Source organism: Dermacentor andersoni, chromosome 6 (assembly GCF_023375885.2).
Source record: "Dermacentor andersoni chromosome 6, qqDerAnde1_hic_scaffold, whole genome shotgun sequence".
NCBI classification, from domain to species: domain Eukaryota; kingdom Metazoa; phylum Arthropoda; class Arachnida; order Ixodida; family Ixodidae; genus Dermacentor; species Dermacentor andersoni.
The window spans coordinates 75218734-75237202 of record NC_092819.1 but is presented as its reverse complement, the minus strand read 5'-3'; the positions used below and the strand labels follow the sequence as shown (position 1 = coordinate 75237202).

Here is an 18469-nt window from a genome sequence, read left to right as displayed (position 1 = left end):
TTCCGAAGAAAGTGCAATGCCGGGCCGACCCGCGGCGGACGTGAAGCAGGCGTTAAGCACTGCCCATACGTGGGCCGATCCCGAAGATAGTGCAATGCCGGGCCGACCCGCGGCGGACGTGAAGCAGGCGTTAAGCAATACCGATACGTGGGCCGAACCCGAAGATAGTGCAATGCCGGGCCGACCCGCGGCGGACGTGAAGCAGGCGTTAAGCACTGCCCATACGTGGGCCGATCCCGAAGATAGTGCAATGCCGGGCCGACCCGCGGCGGACGTGAAGCAGGCGTTAAGCAATACCGATACGTGGGCCGAACCCGAAGACAGTGCAATGCCGGGCCGACCCGCGGCGGACGTGAAGCAGGCGTTAAGCACTGCCCATACGTGGGCCGATCCCGAAGATAGTGCAATGCCGGGCCGGCCCGCGGCGGAAGTGAAGCAGGCGTTAAGCACTGCTCATACGTGGGCCGATTCCGAAGATAGTGCAATGCCGGGCCGACCCGCGGCGGACGTGAAGCAGGCGTTAAGCAATACCGATACGTGGGCCGAACCCGAAGATAGTGCAATGCCGGGCCGACCCGCGGCGGACGTGAAGCAGGCGTTAAGCACTGCCCATACGTGGACCGATCCCGAAGATAGTGCAATGCCGGGCCGACCCGCGGCGGACGTGAAGCAGGCGTTAAGCAATACCGATACGTGGGCCGAACCCGAAGATAGTGCAATGCCGGGCCGACCCGCGGCGGACGTGAAGCGGGCGTTAAGCACTGCCCATACGTGGGCAGATCCCGAAGATAGTGCAATGCCGGGCCGGCCCGCGGCGGAAGTGAAGCAGGCGTTAAGCACTGCTCATACGTGGGCCGATTCCGAAGATAGTGCAATGCCGGGCCGACCCGCGGCGGACGTGAAGCAGGCGTTAAGCAATACCGATACGTCGGCCGAACCCGAAGATAGTGCAATGCCGGGCCGACCCGCGGCGGACGTGAAACAGGCGTTAAGCACCGCCCATACGTGGACCGATACCGGAGATAGTGCAATGCCGGGCCGACCCGCGGCGGAAGTGAAGCAGGCGTTAAGCACTGCCCATACGTGGGCCGATCCCGGAGATAGTGCAGTGCCGGGCCGACCCGCGGCGGACGTGAAGCAGGCGTTAAGCAATACCGATACGTGGGCCGAACCCGAAGATAGTGCAATGCCGGGCCGACCCGCGGCGGACGTGAAGCAGGCGTTAAGCACTGCCCATACGTGGACCGATCCCGAAGATAGTGCAATGCCGGGCCGACCCGCGGCGGACGTGAAGCAGGCGTTAAGCAATACCGATACGTGGGCCGAACCCGAAGATAGTGCAATGCCGGGCCGACCCGCGGCGGACGTGAAGCGGGCGTTAAGCACTGCCCATACGTGGGCAGATCCCGAAGATAGTGCAATGCCGGGCCGACCCGCGGCGGACGTGAAGCAGGCGTTAAGCATTACCCATACGTGGGCCGATCCCGAAGATAATGCGATGCCGGGCCGACCCGCGGCGGAGGTGCAATTCACCATTAAGGGGCCCACATAAACAGTTTCGCTGGTCATCCTTCTTCACAGAGTGGAAAAACACTGAGCATTTTAATGTGCTTAGAATCTTTTTTTTCTTTTTTGCCTACCTCAGGGACTTTGAATCTATTTATCTATGGAGCACCTAGCCCTTTACATTGACCCAGTGATCCAAATTGCCACAAGGTATGTGGTCGTGACGCCGTCGTGCTCGTTTGACCGTCGTCATTCCAGCTTCGTCACCCGACGCTCATCATGCCATGGTTGTCACTTCATTGTCGTCATCGTGTCGTACCACCGCCATCATTTCAGGAATGTCATCATACTGCCTTCGTCGATCCATCAACGTCATTACTTCCTATGCCATCGTGATCACTTTCCAGGATCTCCAGTATTACAAAACTTTTAAAAAGTTTTTGTGATACTATGTTCCATGGACAGCGCTTTTTCTCGATTTCAGCTAGGCTAGTATTGAAGCGTTGTTTGTGCTAAAGTATGACATACAATGGTCATTGGTAATACTATTGGTATACTATTAAGTAATAATATGACTATTATAAATGCAATGGGTGCAGTTGCCTTCATTTATGTAACGTGACCACGTGCATAATGCCATGCAGTGTTTACGCACTACACCATTCATAAGCTATGCCAAAGGACAACAACAATTTAGGCAGATGTGCACCATGAGATGTTAACTAAGTGATGTCGTGAGGATAAACGCGGTGTACTATCCTTTCAGTAGAAGAATGGTGAGGAGAGATGTATGCGTAGAGAATTATGACACATATGTAGTATTCAAACAAGATAGAAGTTCACAGGAAGACAGAGGTTTGAAGTGGTAGAACAAGGAACGTTGCTGAAGCCAACATTTCGGCAAGGGTAGTGCAGCATCTGGGCAGCAAATTCTTTCATTAGCAGCATTTTCATGTATGAAACATACATAAAAATGCCGCTAAGTAAAGCAGTTGCTGCCCTGACGAAGGCAAGCGCCCTTGTCATAACGTTCGCTCCAGCGACATTCCTTGTTTGATTACAAGTCTACATATTATGGCACATAAGATGTAGACTTGTAATCTTAATAAGATGTAATCTTAATTAATAAGATGTTCTGGGGTATTGGCCAGGAATGGGAACGTACACATGACAATGAACCAGGAATACGGCTATGCCAAATATAACAATGGCAGTGGCTTAGATCGGCTGTGCCAGGATATATGTAGCGAAAGCTAAGGCATAGCATGGTTAGCATTGGTTAATCTTGATTGCAAGTCCAGGTTAGTCTGGTTGTCTAGCTATGTTGCGGCGTTTAGCCAGTTGTTCGGCGCGCTGTTCGTCTGTTTCCCGGGCGATTCATTTCCTCTTCTTCTCATTCCAATGTCAATTCCAGGCGTCCTCCTGCTGCCCGTCCATACTGCCGCCTCACCTGTGGTTTCGGCGCACACAAGCTCTCCTTTTCAATCCTCCGACATGTTATCAGGCATGCGACGCAGCTGGCGAAGCGAGTGGAGGCGAGAGTAACGTCGAGGAACGCGGTGTGACGTCATACCAAACGGCGTAAGCGGAAAGGCGCGGCGCTGCGCAGCGGCGGAACACCTGTGGCTCGGTACTACTAGTGGCGCATGCGTAGTAGTGACTAGGGAGCGAGAGAGAGAGAGAAATATCCGCTGCAAGGCGCGCATTGTGACGCCATATGTGCCTCCTCGGAGCACGGTCGCCACGGCGAAATCGCAAGTTCGCAGCCAGTAAAGCTTTCACTTTAAGATTTCAAACAAGCTATTGAATATTGCATACTATTTCATAAGAGGTCTGTGTGCATTAGAGATAGCCATGAGGCAACATTATATATACGAGGGCAAATACGAAAGTCTTTGTCCCTATTTTAAAATTTTCTTTTGTCAAATTACGGCTGTAAATGTGAAGTCAACATAGCCATTCCCAGTAGTGGACATTTCTTGGACTGGCCCGGCCTTATTGCCAGTAGCTCCATGGCGCAGTGCTGCTGTCAGTTGTTGAAGATGGAGGTTTTGCTTTCACGTACACTGTGTACGAGCAAGAAAGCGTGATTCATTTTCTGTGGAGCAAGGGACGAATGCCCGTCAAAATCCACAGGGAAATGCAGCCCATGTATGGGAAAAGGTGTCTCTTTTTGAGAAGTGTGAGGTGGTGGTGTTGCGAGTTCACGAAAGGCCGTGAAGACTTGCATCACAATAAGCATTCGGTAAGGCCACATGCGTCACTGTCTGTGCGACAATGCCTTCTCAAATTTAGTGCTGCGATGGAACATATTTTTTTTCATTTATTTACCCTAAAGGCCCAGCTTGGGCATTACATAGGGGAGGAGAACAATTGATATACAATATACAATGATATACGATATACATTGTAAGTCGAATATCCTTATATGAAGTAGTACATGCTATACAACCTTTACATCACTTCTAATTCGACAACATGATACGCCAATATTTATTACATTATACAAACAATAATATGACATCTGAAGAAAGGTAGGAAGAAATGTTAATGTTATTAATTCACGAATGTTTCATTAAGTGCTTGTTTGAATAGAATATGGTCAGTTATTTCGGCTACATTACTTGGGAGATGATTCCATTCCGAAATGGCTAAGTGCAGACATGAAAACTGCAATAGTTTAGTACGTGCAAATGGTTGTTCAACCTCAAATTCGTGATCAATTCGTGAGAATTTTCTTTTGGCTGAAAAGATGTGTGCCTGAGAGAATATATTTGGGTTATGAAAAAGCTGATGGAAGAAAGTTAGCCGAGATATCTTTCTTCTAGTCTGCAATGGGATGAGTCCTAGGTCCTGTTTTATTTTGGTGATACTTGAATGTTGTGAATAGTTACCTGTAATAAATCGCGCTGCCTTGTTCTGAAAAGATTCTAATTTGTTTATAAGATGCGTTTGGTGCGGGTTCCATATAAATGAGGCATACTCAATCTTTGAACGAAGTATGGTGGTATATGCAAGAAGCTTAGTATCACTATTAGCCTGACGAAGCGTTCGACGAATGAAGCCAAGAGATTTGCATGCAGCGGAAACAATACAACCCACGTGATTATGCCAAGACAAAGTCGGAGAAAGATGAACACCTAGATATTTAAATGATTCTGTAGTTTCTAGAGCCTCACCATTAAGAAAGTATGTGTGTTTCGTAATTTCACTGCAAGTAGTAAATCTCATAAGTTTAGTTTTCGAGGTATTTACGCTCATTTGCCAGTCTGAGCACCATCTTTCAATCCTGTTCAAGCCACTTCGTAATTTATCACAATCACCCTTACATTTTAATGGCCGATACAGAACGCAGTCGTCGGCATATAACCGGATTTCTGAGTCTATATCCTGATTAATATCATTTATATAAATTAAAAATAGAGTGGGTCCCAAAACGGAACCTTGAGGCACACCGGACTGAACAGGTTGAAATGACGAACGGACATTATTGATTACGACAGCTTGTCGTCTGTTACTTAAATATTCTTTAACCCAGTTTATTACTTTTTCGTCAACATTAATCAGGTTCATTTTATATATGAGGCGGTTATGAGCCACATGGTCAAAGGCTTTAGCAAAATCTATAAATATGGCGTCAGTTTGTGTGAGTTCGTGAAGGTTAAGGTGAATGTCTGTAGTTAGTTCAAGAAGCTGGGATTCACATGACCGGCCTCGTTGAAAACCATGCTGGTTTGCGAATAGAATGTGGTTGCTAGCCATGTACTGCATGATTTGAGAAGATAATACGTGTTCAAATAGTTTGCATACAACAGACGTAAGGGATATAGGCCTATAGTTTGTTAGCTTGTTTTTGTCGCCGGTTTTATATATTGATATGACATGTGCCAGTTTCCATTCGTCTGGAATTTCGGCGGTGTCGAGACACTGTTGAAACAATAGTGCAAGTATAAAAGCAGAATTGTGCTTTGTCATCTTTAGTAGCATATGTCTGAAATGGTGTGGAGACCATGTGAAAAAATAGTGTAAGGTACGTAAAATAGTATGTATACCTGTAATTACCTGTACGTACCTTATTTTAGCTAATAAAAAAATAGGGGCAAAGACTTTCAGATTCGCCCTCATACATCTTTGTGTCATGATTTATTGTTTGATTATGCACAACCTCTGTTGTGCATATATCCACAAATATATCTGGTGAGATACTGATGGACAAATGCAAAACCAGGGTGAGCTGGACAAAGAATGTTTCGCTTTGAAACAAGTGTCCAATCATTGGGTAATAGGCAGTGGTTCACTGTGCATGCAAACCTCAGAGTTATTAGGGCCCTAAGGAGCATATGTGGGAACTGGCCCAACCAGGAGCTGACCACACCTCTGTGCTGCTGGGGAAGCTGTACCAGACCGCCAAACGCAATTTCTTTACTATGAGGCAGATGTTTGATGATGCTGGAATTGTAAAGCAAGTGGCTTCAAGAGGCCACATTGCTACCCTCGGTGACAGCCTAAAGAATCAGTACTAGCTTTACCCACGAAACAACCATCTGTGCCTTCGCACTGTAAACGTAGATTGAAAAAAAGCAGCAATATTAAATAAAGTTCACCTACGTGGTGAAATGATAAAACTGAGCTAATGCAATAGGCTGCGGCAACTGCACAAGTTCTCTTTGAATTTTCGGCCAAGGAATGGTTCATGGAGTTCACCCAAACAGAGATGGGCCAATGACCTCAGAATGCTTGACTTGAATGCAGGTTCCAATCAGATTTGAAAACCCCACTCAACCTCATCCAGCGAGGGTGAAGTATTGAGGAGATCATACCTCAAGCTTCAAAGGCTCGCATCGACCTCACCTCACCTCAACTTAATCATGAGGTTGAGTTCAGATCCTCAACCTCATTTCTTGAGTTCGTGATCGGGTATATAGGGTTAAATGTGTTACCCATGAATACACCTATGTATACATGTTCTAATGCTTCTGAGAGAGATGGCTCAAAGCCATAATACAGCAAGTTGAATACATATAATGCTTCATAAAGAGCTCAGAAGGATGTTTCAGCTGCGAGACCTTCAGTCTCATGTGCAACAGATAGTATGTAGTGCTGCGAAAGGTGCTCTGGTAAAATCAGCTGGGGAAATCATCTTTGTCATCTGCTATACACTAGCTAGAATAGCTGAGTTTTCATTTGGTCGCTTCTGCTCTAGAGAAAGAAGGAAACAAGGAAATGTTTGCTCCCACTCTAACTACGTTTTGCATAGCGTAGTGTTCTTCAGCTACTACGTATTTTATTAAAGTGCTAATTTTATAAATGCCAGTATATTGAGGAAAACAACCACTATATTTTTTTGTGTCTTCCATAAAAGTACAGCTGTCGTGATCAGACACATGATTTCGTGACTCAGTTGCAAAACATCATGCCAAGTAAGCAAACTATGCTCAACGTAGCTTTGTAACCAAAGCACAATCTGGGATCTATCGCATTATGGCATGATGGCTACGCTGTAGTGTAGTTTAACGCAAATCTTGGTTTGCCTTTCCTGGCCTTGCAGATCGCACTTAACAGGATAAAAGCGTCAGCTAATCAGCTAGATAGCGGGTTGAGCATAGTTGAACATTTCAAGTAAGCTTTAGTTAGACTGAAAAGGATTTTAAAAAAGTAGAAAGCATACAAAATGCCCTTTTCTTTCATCCCGCAAAAAGATGGTCCTGTCCCTAGGGCTGGTGAGGCAAGTGTGGCTGTCCCCCATTTTTTGAACCAATGTTTTCACCCTGTTGTCTTCCTCCAGGCCTGGGAAAGATCACCCGACTCCTGGGAGCAACATTGCTGCATAGGCAATCTTTAGTAACCAAACGGAGGGAATGGTAATTTTTTCTTGCACGCTGCCTAGAATCCACAAGGGATCAGTGAAACAGAGTCAAAGGAAGAAATGCTTTTTTCCCTCTTGAAAAAAAATTTGGCCACACGTTGGTGGCATACCACAAAGTGCAGTGCACACCATGGAACATTGTCCATAAGTCCACTGATTTGTTTGCACCTACTTAAAGCTACATATTATTGACTAGAAAGAATGTTTCACATTTTGGCAGACAACCGGTTACTCTTGAGCAGTAGTTGCACCACGCTTTATCATATTTCACAATTGTGAAGCATATTTTGCAGTATATTCCTGCAATGAATGTTGTCATCACATTTGAGTGCAAGAATTCAGTTTTAATTTTGGTTAGCTTAATGTAACTATTTCTTTTGGATGCACTTCTACAAACAAGTAAAGAAGAAAGAAACAGCAAGATGACAGGCTGCAAATGTGAAAGTAAAGCAAGGCATACAGTGAAAAGATGGTGCAAACATTCCCAGTAGCCTTGCTTTATGATTTAACCTTTATATTAAGAAGTTCTTTTGGTGTAGTGATGATTTTATTGTAGGCACATTTAGTGTTCTTTTAATGCATTCACATGGGAGAACATCAATTGGCTCTCACTTTGCTTGTTTGTTACCATTTCTGTACCCATGGTATGGTAATGTAATGCAACAAATATAGTTGGGGGAGAGATTATGTCGTAGTGTGCGACTCCCTTCTAAATCGGTGTTCGCCAGCCAGTAACTGTCGATAACATACACCACACGACAGGTGAAAAAATCTGAGCTGCATGTCCTGTAAACATAAGCCAGAGAAATTATTCATTAAGCAATGATTACAGCACATTTAAATTAAAGCAAGTTTTTCTCTGTCTGGAAAATATGGCTCCAGCAAATGCTGCTACACTTGTCTTAGACGCAGTTGGTGAGCGGTGTTTTTAGTAAAGTTGCACTCTGTAGTTGTTGGTTATTGCATTTTCTTTGCTCACATAGATATAGTCAGTCTCTTTATAGAAGTACTTTTGGCTAGACTTAGTATTGTTAGTGCAGTTATTGCATTTTAAAAACTTCACATCCGAGCACAGTAATGAAAGCTAACCAATGTCTGCCTTTGTCCCTACCAATCAAAAGATGTGTACTATTTCAAAAAACACTTGCAGAGGACTCATGGTAGAGAGAAGTCTTTCGCTGTTACTGTCTGTACAAAGAAGTATGGAGAAAAGCAAACACTCAAAGACCGTGTGAACACGCACAGCAGAGAAAAATCATATCAGTGTACTATGTGCCCATACAGAGCTTCTTATAGGCCCTCGTTACTTATTCACATGGCATGTCATGCTCCCGAGAAACTAATTTCATGCAACTGGGCCTACCACATGTTGAAGCATGTGCAGGCCCACTCAGCCACGTAATTCCTACTCGCTCTTCTAAAACATTGCAGGAAGCGATAGAGGGGAATTGTGGACTATTTTCAGTTCCTGCTAACATCATCGCAGCCCCTGTGAGAACTGAACTGCTTATTTTTGTTTGTGTAGAGTTGCAGATCATCCTAGCATGGTTAAGAGTCTAGCATTTCGTCTGCCGTTTTATTCCTGGGAAAGGCATTTTGATCAGTTTTACTCTTTTAGAATGCAACATATTTCCTTTTTTTGGGCAAAATAGAGCACTTTTGTGCATTCTCTTGTGTGTGGATACACACTACACAGGAATAGGGGCACATGTAGCGGCCAACTTCCATTTGTCTTTTATATTGTCTAGGACGGCTGGCGATATGCAGACCTTTCTGCAGATGCAGCTGTTGGGACATTTTTCATTATGATATTTTATCCTTTTAAAAGGTTTCGTTAAGACCCGTTCCCATTAAAGTTAAAGTTATTGCACTTTCCCAGTTTCATGTACAGTGTTCAGTAAAAACAACCAGTGTTTGCTATGAATAACTGATACTTAGTGTTCACTGCCAAACGAACTTTATCTCCTTCAATTTATGGAAGAGTATGTCCTTTTTCATAGGGTGCAGCTGCTGCAATTTCAAATTAAGTGCTCCATTTTATTTCTCTCGTGCCTGCGTCTCAAACTACGAGGCAGTAAATTTATTGTGCAGTCCACATACTGCAGATAATCCAGTGTTATCACTATGCTCTGAAGCTCCAACGCAGCGTGCAGCCTAAGCATTCTCTATACTTCAAATCTTGAATCGAAGGTTGTTGACCTTTGCGGTTTTTGGCAGCAGCATAAACAAACATGAAATGCCTCATTTCATTACAGTACACATGATCACCGCACTCCACTAGCTTGCACTGAGTTACATTAGCATGGTAGCTTCAGTAGAGATGAATTTCAATTGTGATCTACTGCTCTTGCATTCACTTGCAATAAAAAAACAGCTACAGATGCAATTACTTTACATGTTGGAGGAAGAAAAAAAGCCTTTTTTCCCCGATCTATAGTTGGGTCAAAATTGAGTTGCAGCTTGAACATAATTAGCATGTCTATAATCAAGAAGGGGGCTGACAGATGGGAGTAGCACACTGTGGTGTGAAGGTTATAAACAGCAATAAGGTACCTCAAATGGACTGGCCAAGATTTCGATAGGAGGACCTATCTTCGTCAAAGGCTTTGACAAAGGCTTTGACAAAGATAGGTCCTCCTATCGAAACGTTAGCCAGCATATCTGAGGTTTATACATACTGCTTATAATCCTGTTTGTAAACTTCATACCACAGTTAGCATGTCTATGCAGCTCTAGTGTTACTAAAGCCCAGGCCATTGCATCAATCTTTTTCTCCTCTGTTCTTTTGTTCTGCCGATGCCATCCTTCTGACTACCTTTTTCTTCTGCTTCTACCTCAATTGCTATGTTTATTCATTCTACACAATGCAAAAAGCTGCTAACCCTGAATTTCTTTTAATAAAGTCTCGAGAAACAGTTCCCTGTTTTACTCTTCGTCACCTGTTTACTCTGGTCGTCACCTGTTTTACTCTTAAGATCTCTGAACGCAATAAGAGGCAATGAAACTGTGCAGAATTCATTGACAATTGGCGGCGTAAGTGAATAGCGAAACACTTTTAAAGAAAGCTATTTACTTTATTGAAGGAACGACATGCCCGAAGGCGCATGTTTGTTAGGATATTTCGATAGGACTTTTTTCAGTGCATAATTCCATAGTGATCAGAGCTGTTAACCAGCATATCTTTAGTGGTAGAATAGGTAGACAGCATGTGCTTCTTAAATACTAGTTCGCGTGCGGTGACGAACGTGCCCTGTAACAGAGGGCACAGTGTATGCTATATAGATGAATTCAAAGATCTGGTTTAATTGGCAACTCAAAAGAAATGATCAAAGTCAGCTATCATACAAAGGGGCATTCGAATACAAGATTAAAGAAAAAAAATCTGCAGACTTCAGCGATTCGTCTGGCACTGGACTCATTTAGTGTGACGGCAGCAGACCAACACCATCATCAAGAATTTCTTCACTGCAATGCATGCACTGTCTTCAACAGTATTGTCTGTTGTGGCCTCCAAAACATGCGCGCACAGATGCCATCACTCCAAGATTCCTCAAGGATTTCTGGTCAGTCAGTGGGCGAAACTTATTTCCAGGCTTCAATTCCTCAACTGTAACATATACTTTATTATATATACAATTATGAAAGTGGTTAAGGGGAGATGCTACTTGGAAAGATTTTTCTTTAAATATTAGTGACAGCTCAATTAAACTTTCACCAGTTAGAGCTTGAGCTCTTCTCAAATCTGTGTTTAGTTCTTTGATCTTTCATTTTCTGCATACCATGCATTTGTAGAAATGCATTTTTGCACAAGCTTGGGCAATAACGGTGACCACAAGGAAACATTAAAAAATAGGTCATATTTCTCCCAATGAATAGTAGAATTTAATAAAGCAAAAAAATATAGCAACATTTGTCCTTTAGTCTAGAAAAAAATTCCAATGCTGCGTTTCAGATTTATTCTCAATGAAGAAACTTTTGAAATTATCTTACTGAGTATGTTTATGGAAAGCTCTGAAAGTTGTTCCTCTGAATTCAGGACATGTTAAAGCATAAGCATGTTAAATTGCATTATGAACACACTACATAAGGCGCACAAATTTTAGTGCACTAACTCTAAAAATGCTCCAAAATAAATAACTGAGAAAAACAGGTTTGAACGTTTAAAAACGAAGAAGTCGCAAAGCTAGACTTTGGCAGGGAAACAATTCTCGTTTCGTATTTTCAGCAAGAATGCGGCGCTGCCAAATTGGGCTCTCCAAGAAGGTTAGGCCTACATCCGCGTGAAAATTCAACAGCAGGAAACGCCGCGGAGCAAAATGCCGCTCGCATGAAATTTTGGTAAATTCGCACTTCTACAAGCTACTGCAAGTGCTTTTTGCATCTTTTACTAACTTCTAGTTGATTCTCGGCTTTGACTTTTACATACATAAGAGGAAATTGACTTTTTCTGGAAAAGTGACTGTTTTTTGACCCTCATCTCCCTTTACGTGGAACTTTCTCCATTAAAAGGTATGATAACAAAAAAATAATTTCTGCAGTTTTACCTGCCGAAACGCAGATTTGATTATGAGGCACGCAGCAGCGAGGGCAATTCCAACCACCTGGGGTTCAACGCGCACCCAATGCACGGTACACGGGCACCTTTGTATTTCAGCTTCATCGAAATGCCTGCCGGGATTTGATCCTGCGACCTAGTGCTTAGCAGCGCAATGGCAAAACCACTAAGCAACCAAGGCGGGTCACGATAGTTGCCAGAACTAGCCCTCACGTTTAGAGAAATTTTACTTCCACATGACAAAAAAGATAAAATATGCAGTACGAACCTATGTCAGAAAAGCAAATACTAATATAGCTGCCTTTGCAAGAGCTGAAAGCAGTTTCCAAAATTCAGTAGTACCTTGTTATAATAAAGTTCAAGGGGGAGTCAATTTGGCATAGCCATTACTACATGCACTGCAATAGGAATCTATGGGGGATTTCCAGAGGAATTTCACTTTGCTATATGCATCCTTTTGTTGCACCTCAATTCATCATAATGCTGTTTGACAGTACATTGAATAAATAGTAAACTTTCAGGAATAAGAGCAGCGGACTTGAGCGATTTCTCTTGTGCTGAATTCCCACTCTCTCACAGTTGACACCAATCTCTTAAAGAACAAATTTTAAATGCATGCAATGTTGTCCTCATCTACTATGATCATGTCATGACTAGGCTGTATTCTTTGTCAAAATGGCGACATCTAAATTAGCCTTCTAAGCAACGTAAGCTTCATATACAGAATATTTTCAGCTTCTCTTCAAAGCAGAAAGAAATGCAAGAAAATGAGTTTAAAAAGGAAACTTGCTTTCAATGCAAGCTATGCTACCGGAAAGCCAATACAAACTGGGCAACTCGTAAATTTACAAAATACCAATGAGTCATTAGAGTTCCCGTTTTACACAGAAGTCTGGCACTAATAATCATGGTAACTCCAAGTTTCTGCTTCGGAGACACTAATTTCCTTATTGAAAATTCTGCCCAAGCCTTTAAGATAATCTTGTAATTATTTAGCAAGACTAATCAAGGTAACCACAAACACCTCAGTATGTTTATTCCCTCTCTGACAGTGCGAAATTGCTGCATTTAGAAGTTCTTTTTCCCCCCAAGTCATTGCAAATGAAACATGATGCCTGATATGGGTGCCCGTTCTCACGAAGCATATAGAAGTACATCTGCGATGGATGAATTTCCCCCAGTTCCCAAACCAGCTTCTACTTCAAGAATCATGCAAGCAAACTCAACTAAAAGATTGCGCAACTTTATTTTTCTTGCATGACTAAAATTTGTGATACAGGTCATGTCAAAAGCTGCAGCAGTCAAGATGATAAAACACAAAAATTCCAAAGTGGAGTAAAATGTTGCAATTTTTTTTTTTCATAGGAATAAATTGTAAAAGGGGGGTTTCCAGAGACTTTGTTCAATGTGGGGCCCTGTGCTGCATCGTCAAATCTTTCCGCACAGGTTCTTTATGGCCTTGTACAGCTCTTGAACTGCTGTGTCACCGTTGTTGCTGGCTGTAACCTTCACCACCTGCAGAGAGAGGAAAGTGTTAAATTGGGGGTGTGCAAAGATTCAAAATTAATTCGTTATTTTGTTTTGTTATGTACTAGACTAAATTGGTCTAATCAGGCAGGGCACCACAATGAATATAGAGTTGAGCCTTGATATAGAAAATCGGTAAAATTGGCAATTTGCATCGTCATATTGAAATTTCACCTTTTGTGCAAATACGTAGAGTTGCCAATTTATTTTCCTTACACAGAAGGGGCCGCCAAATTTTCTAAATTATCAGGTGCATGAACAAGAAGACCAATCTTGAACTAGAAAAAAAATTATTTTGTTGAATGTGAGATACAACAACAAAAGATGTGGTTTCATGCCATGTCAACATCTTCACTTCGACAGTACGAAGTAACCCTTTGAGGGTCAGCCTTTTTCGCCAAGGGCACCAAGAAACATGTCCGTCCTTGGAGGGGACAACTGGAGATTTTTGCGTGCCCCAGCCACAATGAGGAGATGACAGTGATAAGGAAGATGACGATGTAGAATGAGCTCAGCATGCTCATATTCAATAACTGCTGTTTCATTTTGTGAATGCTGTCGTCACTTTTCCGTACAGCCTATGTTCAAGGCAAGTTATTTTTCCCCTGGCTTCGGACTTTCGGGGGTCGGCTTAGAATCGGAGATGGCCTAGATTTGAGTAAATAAGGTATAAAGTAAATATTTAGGACGCCATACAAAGATTACAACACGAATAAATGTAACAGCGCAGTCTTTAACAACAAAATGATAAACCTGAAGATAGTTGCGCGAGACATTCTGTCACAACAGCGCGTCATTTAGACAAAATTTTCCCAATGTTTTGTCCACTGTAGCCGATAGTCTATGAAAGCCTGATACATTAAAAGCAGAACTTGTTACAGGAACAATACAAGCAGGGTGTATGGTCTGCTATGTAAAACTGTCGTATTCATATCTGTTGTAATGGGAATGAACTGTAATCCAGTAAAATGTGGTTCTTGCCAAAGATTAAAGGGACACTAAAGGCAAATACTAAGCCAACCTGGACTGTCAAAACACCTTTCTAGAAACCTTGCAACGCTTGTGTCGTGCCAGAAAAGACTTAGTTTAGCAGAAAATTACATCTCAAAGGTCCGAGTAACCTTTCTCAAAATTCAAATCTCCTGTCACCCAATCGGGGGAGTGGTGATGTTGCACATGCCATCACCACCCTTTGCTTTCGTTAGTGAGTAAAACGGCGCCCGACAGATGGCGGCACCGGGCCAAGACAGCTGTGGATTCGCCGCTGCAGCTGCTTTTTGGTCAAGTGGCATAGACCATTCGGGCGTCCCGCAACCTCACATGGAAGTTGAATTCTCTGCTACTTGCAGTTTGTGCGAGTTTTGCGAGTCAGCAAAGCCTGCGCGGCACCAAGCGATAACGAAACTGCTGAAAAGCGAAAAGCGTGGGCGGCACGAAGTCGGGCGAAAGCAAAACCTTTCGGTCACCCGCGTCGTCAAAAGAAATTTCTATGAGTTCTTTTTTCTGAAGAAGAAATAGAACTGAAGAAGTAATGCTTTATTTTGTCTTATAATACAATACAAGGATGTTTTTTGCCACCACGAGTTTACTGGCTAAGCGTACTGCGGCTTGCTGAGGAAAACCATGTTTGGCTTATGTTTAGCACGTCGTAGGCACCAAAGGTGGAAGTTGTGGTGCCTATGTTAACATCCAAATGAACTGCGTGCCACGGTGACAGGAGGAGCGTTGTGGGCACGCCTCACTGTGCCGTAGCCTTCGCCGTGCAAGGCATTGAAGAAGGAAGGGGAGCACAGCGGAGGTCGTGTTTGATTGCCACTAAATGCGCTTCTGCTGAACGCATTGAAGTACTTTTTACGGCAAAGTACTTCTGAAATAGCCGAGTTTCACTTCAAATGCCTTTCTCCCCTTTGATAAAAAGTGGTTCAGGGCCCTTTTAAGAAAAATTGGGCTGGAAATTCCATGTGTGGCACAACTGGACACGAAAGCATAACAGTCTTCGCAACAATTGCATGCTTTGCCGCACAACAGATGTATTTGGGCGGAGCCGACTTAGAAAAAAAAAGAAAAAAAAAGACTGTGGCAGATTTCACTTTAAGAAATCGGCTCCCATTGTAGAAAAACTTTTTTTTGCTATAAAATTGGGTGTGCGTTACATTTCTACTTAGAAGCTTTAAGGTAATTTCTATCTTAGTTTTCTTACTTTGGACACAGAGAAACTGGGCACACATTTGATTCGAGGGCAGTTTAATATCAGGTATGTACTGCCAAATTAATCAGTGGTGTGTTTTGATATTTTTTTCTGCATCTTGTTTAATTCAACTCACCGGATAATTCGATCAATTTCATAGGTCCCATCAGGGTCGAATTAACATAAGCCAACCACATCTGTATTCGGTCTTCCCGATGTTGATAAAGCAGGCTGTTAGTCCATGTTCGGCACGTGCACTTATTTCCGTCCCACTGGTCTCACTGCTACACCTCCGGATTAAACACACATCAAACACTATTTTTCACAATAAAGTCTGCTCACCTGACCCTTGTTGATGTGAATGTGAATAGGGACCGCCGACGTCTTTGCTTCAACGGGACTGCCCGACAGTGACAGCAGTGTCTCGCCCCGCCGCACTGGTCGTGTTGCCGCTGGCCGCTTCCTGCGAACGCAGGCAGGTAATGCGTTATTACAGTCCAGGAGGTGAAAAAGAATGCCAAGCTGATGTGTCAAAAGACACCATCGGCATTAATAAAAATAACGTGCCGCTGGTAATTAGAACTTTTTTTTGGCAACTTCACTTACAGGTCTGACCAGGCTACCAGAAAAACGTTTTTCTGGTAGCCTGGTCTACCTGTAAGTGAGTAGCCTGGTCTACCTGGTAGCCAACTTTCTAGAGTTGCTGTGCCAACTTTCTAGAGCAAGGAAGGGAATTCTAGACGTAAAATGCAGGAGTGAACACACTTCTGAAAATAATTCCACATTTGTTTAAGCTGTAGAACACAAAACAAACATTATACTACAGTACTTGCACCAAACAGAAACTAAAGAGACACACTAAATTAGCTTACACTGGTAATGTATTCTTTCGAAACTATATTTCCGTTAATTTTGTGGTACTGGTCATTTGATTAATAAAGAGGAAATGACAGTCAAGGTTCCATTATTTGAATTTTGTGCTGCAGCCCCACTTTGGTATGTCAATGAACGTCAAGGATTTGGAAGTATCTAAAATACTTTTTTAGCGTGTTACCACCACTTTTCCGTATCGGGTGTTTCTAGCCTCTTATCGTGGGCCGATATGCGACCCTTGGACCACTGGCTGTCATGATGTTCTGAATATATAAATAAATGTTATATATGTAATATATACTAATAAATAAAATTGTGAGAACAAGATTCGAACAGAAGACTTAGCACAGCAGCTTGATGCTCTAACCATTAGACTACAGGTGCTTTTCCTTTTTCAAGCTTGGCTACAAGCCTGAATAGGTGTTTGATTACAGATCATGCTTATGTGTGTTTTAAAGGATAGAAAATTGACATCGCATCTTCACTGCCCTGTAGTTCTAGCCCATGCTGCTCGTGGATATCGAGTTCTTTCTGTCCGCGAGTGTCTGCGCATGTCACACTATGCATGTTTACTTAGCCAGCCATATGGCGAAATTGTGAATTCTTAAACAAATATGTGAATACAATTATCCAACGGCCGGATTCGAACAGAGGACTTCCACCACAGAAGCCACATACTGTAACCATCACAACGTTGACAGGTTCCCCCATAACGGCCTGCCTCATAATCGAATTGTAGTTTTCACATGTTCAATAGCAGAAAATATTTAATATTAATTAACATGTCATCGTAGATCAAAATGTGGGCCAATCCTGGTAGTTCAGTAAAAGAACAACTTGAGTGACGCTCCTCCCACTACCCTCACACGAGGAGCAACGTGATAAAACGCGGTGCGCAGTGACTCCGCCCCCATCCCACCCGTATCGCTCAGGAAGACTCATCGATTTCAACTGGAGGTTGAATCTCCTTGCAAATTTTTTTGGATCTGGGCTGTTGTCGCACCACAATATTTCTTGAAAATTGCTAAGCTCAGTCCTTGGATCGTCCGAGAAAACAATGCAGACCATTTTTGCCAATAAAGAATTAACTGGACCTGGGCAGAGGCCAACAAAAATGGACAAATGCACTACGAATGCAACTTGAAATTGAGAACTGTAGTCCAAACTTGGCATTGCAAGCTTTCCACCGCACTTATTTCAGCTTGTGCATCTAAATTACGATGAAATTACTTTTTTTCGGCAAGCCTGTGCTCTGTACTTTTACTCACGGGTGGTCACACAGTGATCATGCTGCAATTTACGGTGCTATGAATTGGTGAGACGGGAAACTCAGACTCTGAAGCACCAGAGCAACATCAACAACAGCAACACAAGCTTGAACGCCTCCTATGTAGACATTAGCCACGAAATTGCCTGGGAATTCCGCTGGAGCAGTTGGGACAGATAAGCACCTACCTTCATATCTGTGCTTAGAGGCATTGTATATCGAATCAATCACAAATTTAATAAACCAGACACATGGCAGTCTTCCATATATGTACACATGCACTCTTGATTACATTTGGATGCGAATATTGGAAAAAGAAAAAAAAAAGAAGAAACATTAAGTCATGTTCTGACCTAAGACACCAAGCGCTTGGTGTCGTGTTTGCCTCTTTTTGTCGTAATATCTATGCACAAATTTCAGTACATTTAACCAACTAGCCAGCAGTCAAATTTTCCTCAAATTACATGCACCCTGTGTCACCGTACATTGGTTTCAGGTGAACAGGGGTCTATTTCGGCATCAATTTTTTCGCATTCAACCTTGTGCAGGCCAACTGTGATGAAATTTCGCTCCGACTAAATTGGCTATACTAAATTAGTACTAGTTGGCATATACAGTTTAGACCACTTATAATGTAACCATTTATAGTGCAGAACTGGCAACGAGGCCTTTCCAGACTACTGTTTA

General features: G+C 43.0%; 1 protein-coding gene across 1 annotated transcript in view; it reads right to left on the bottom strand.

The window, feature by feature from the left end:
• Window positions 1-13154: 13154 nt before the first annotated feature.
• LOC126522389 (uncharacterized) overlaps window positions 13155-18469 on the bottom strand; it is a 43924-nt gene continuing 38609 nt past the window's right edge. Inside the window, exons 8-9 of the mRNA XM_050171126.3 lie at window positions 15985-16105; window positions 13155-13442 (exon numbers count right to left, since the gene is read on the bottom strand). Of these exons, the coding sequence (XP_050027083.1) occupies window positions 13356-13442; window positions 15985-16105 (208 nt within the window). The 3' untranslated portion in view covers window positions 13155-13355. The remainder of the gene's footprint in view (window positions 13443-15984; window positions 16106-18469) is intronic.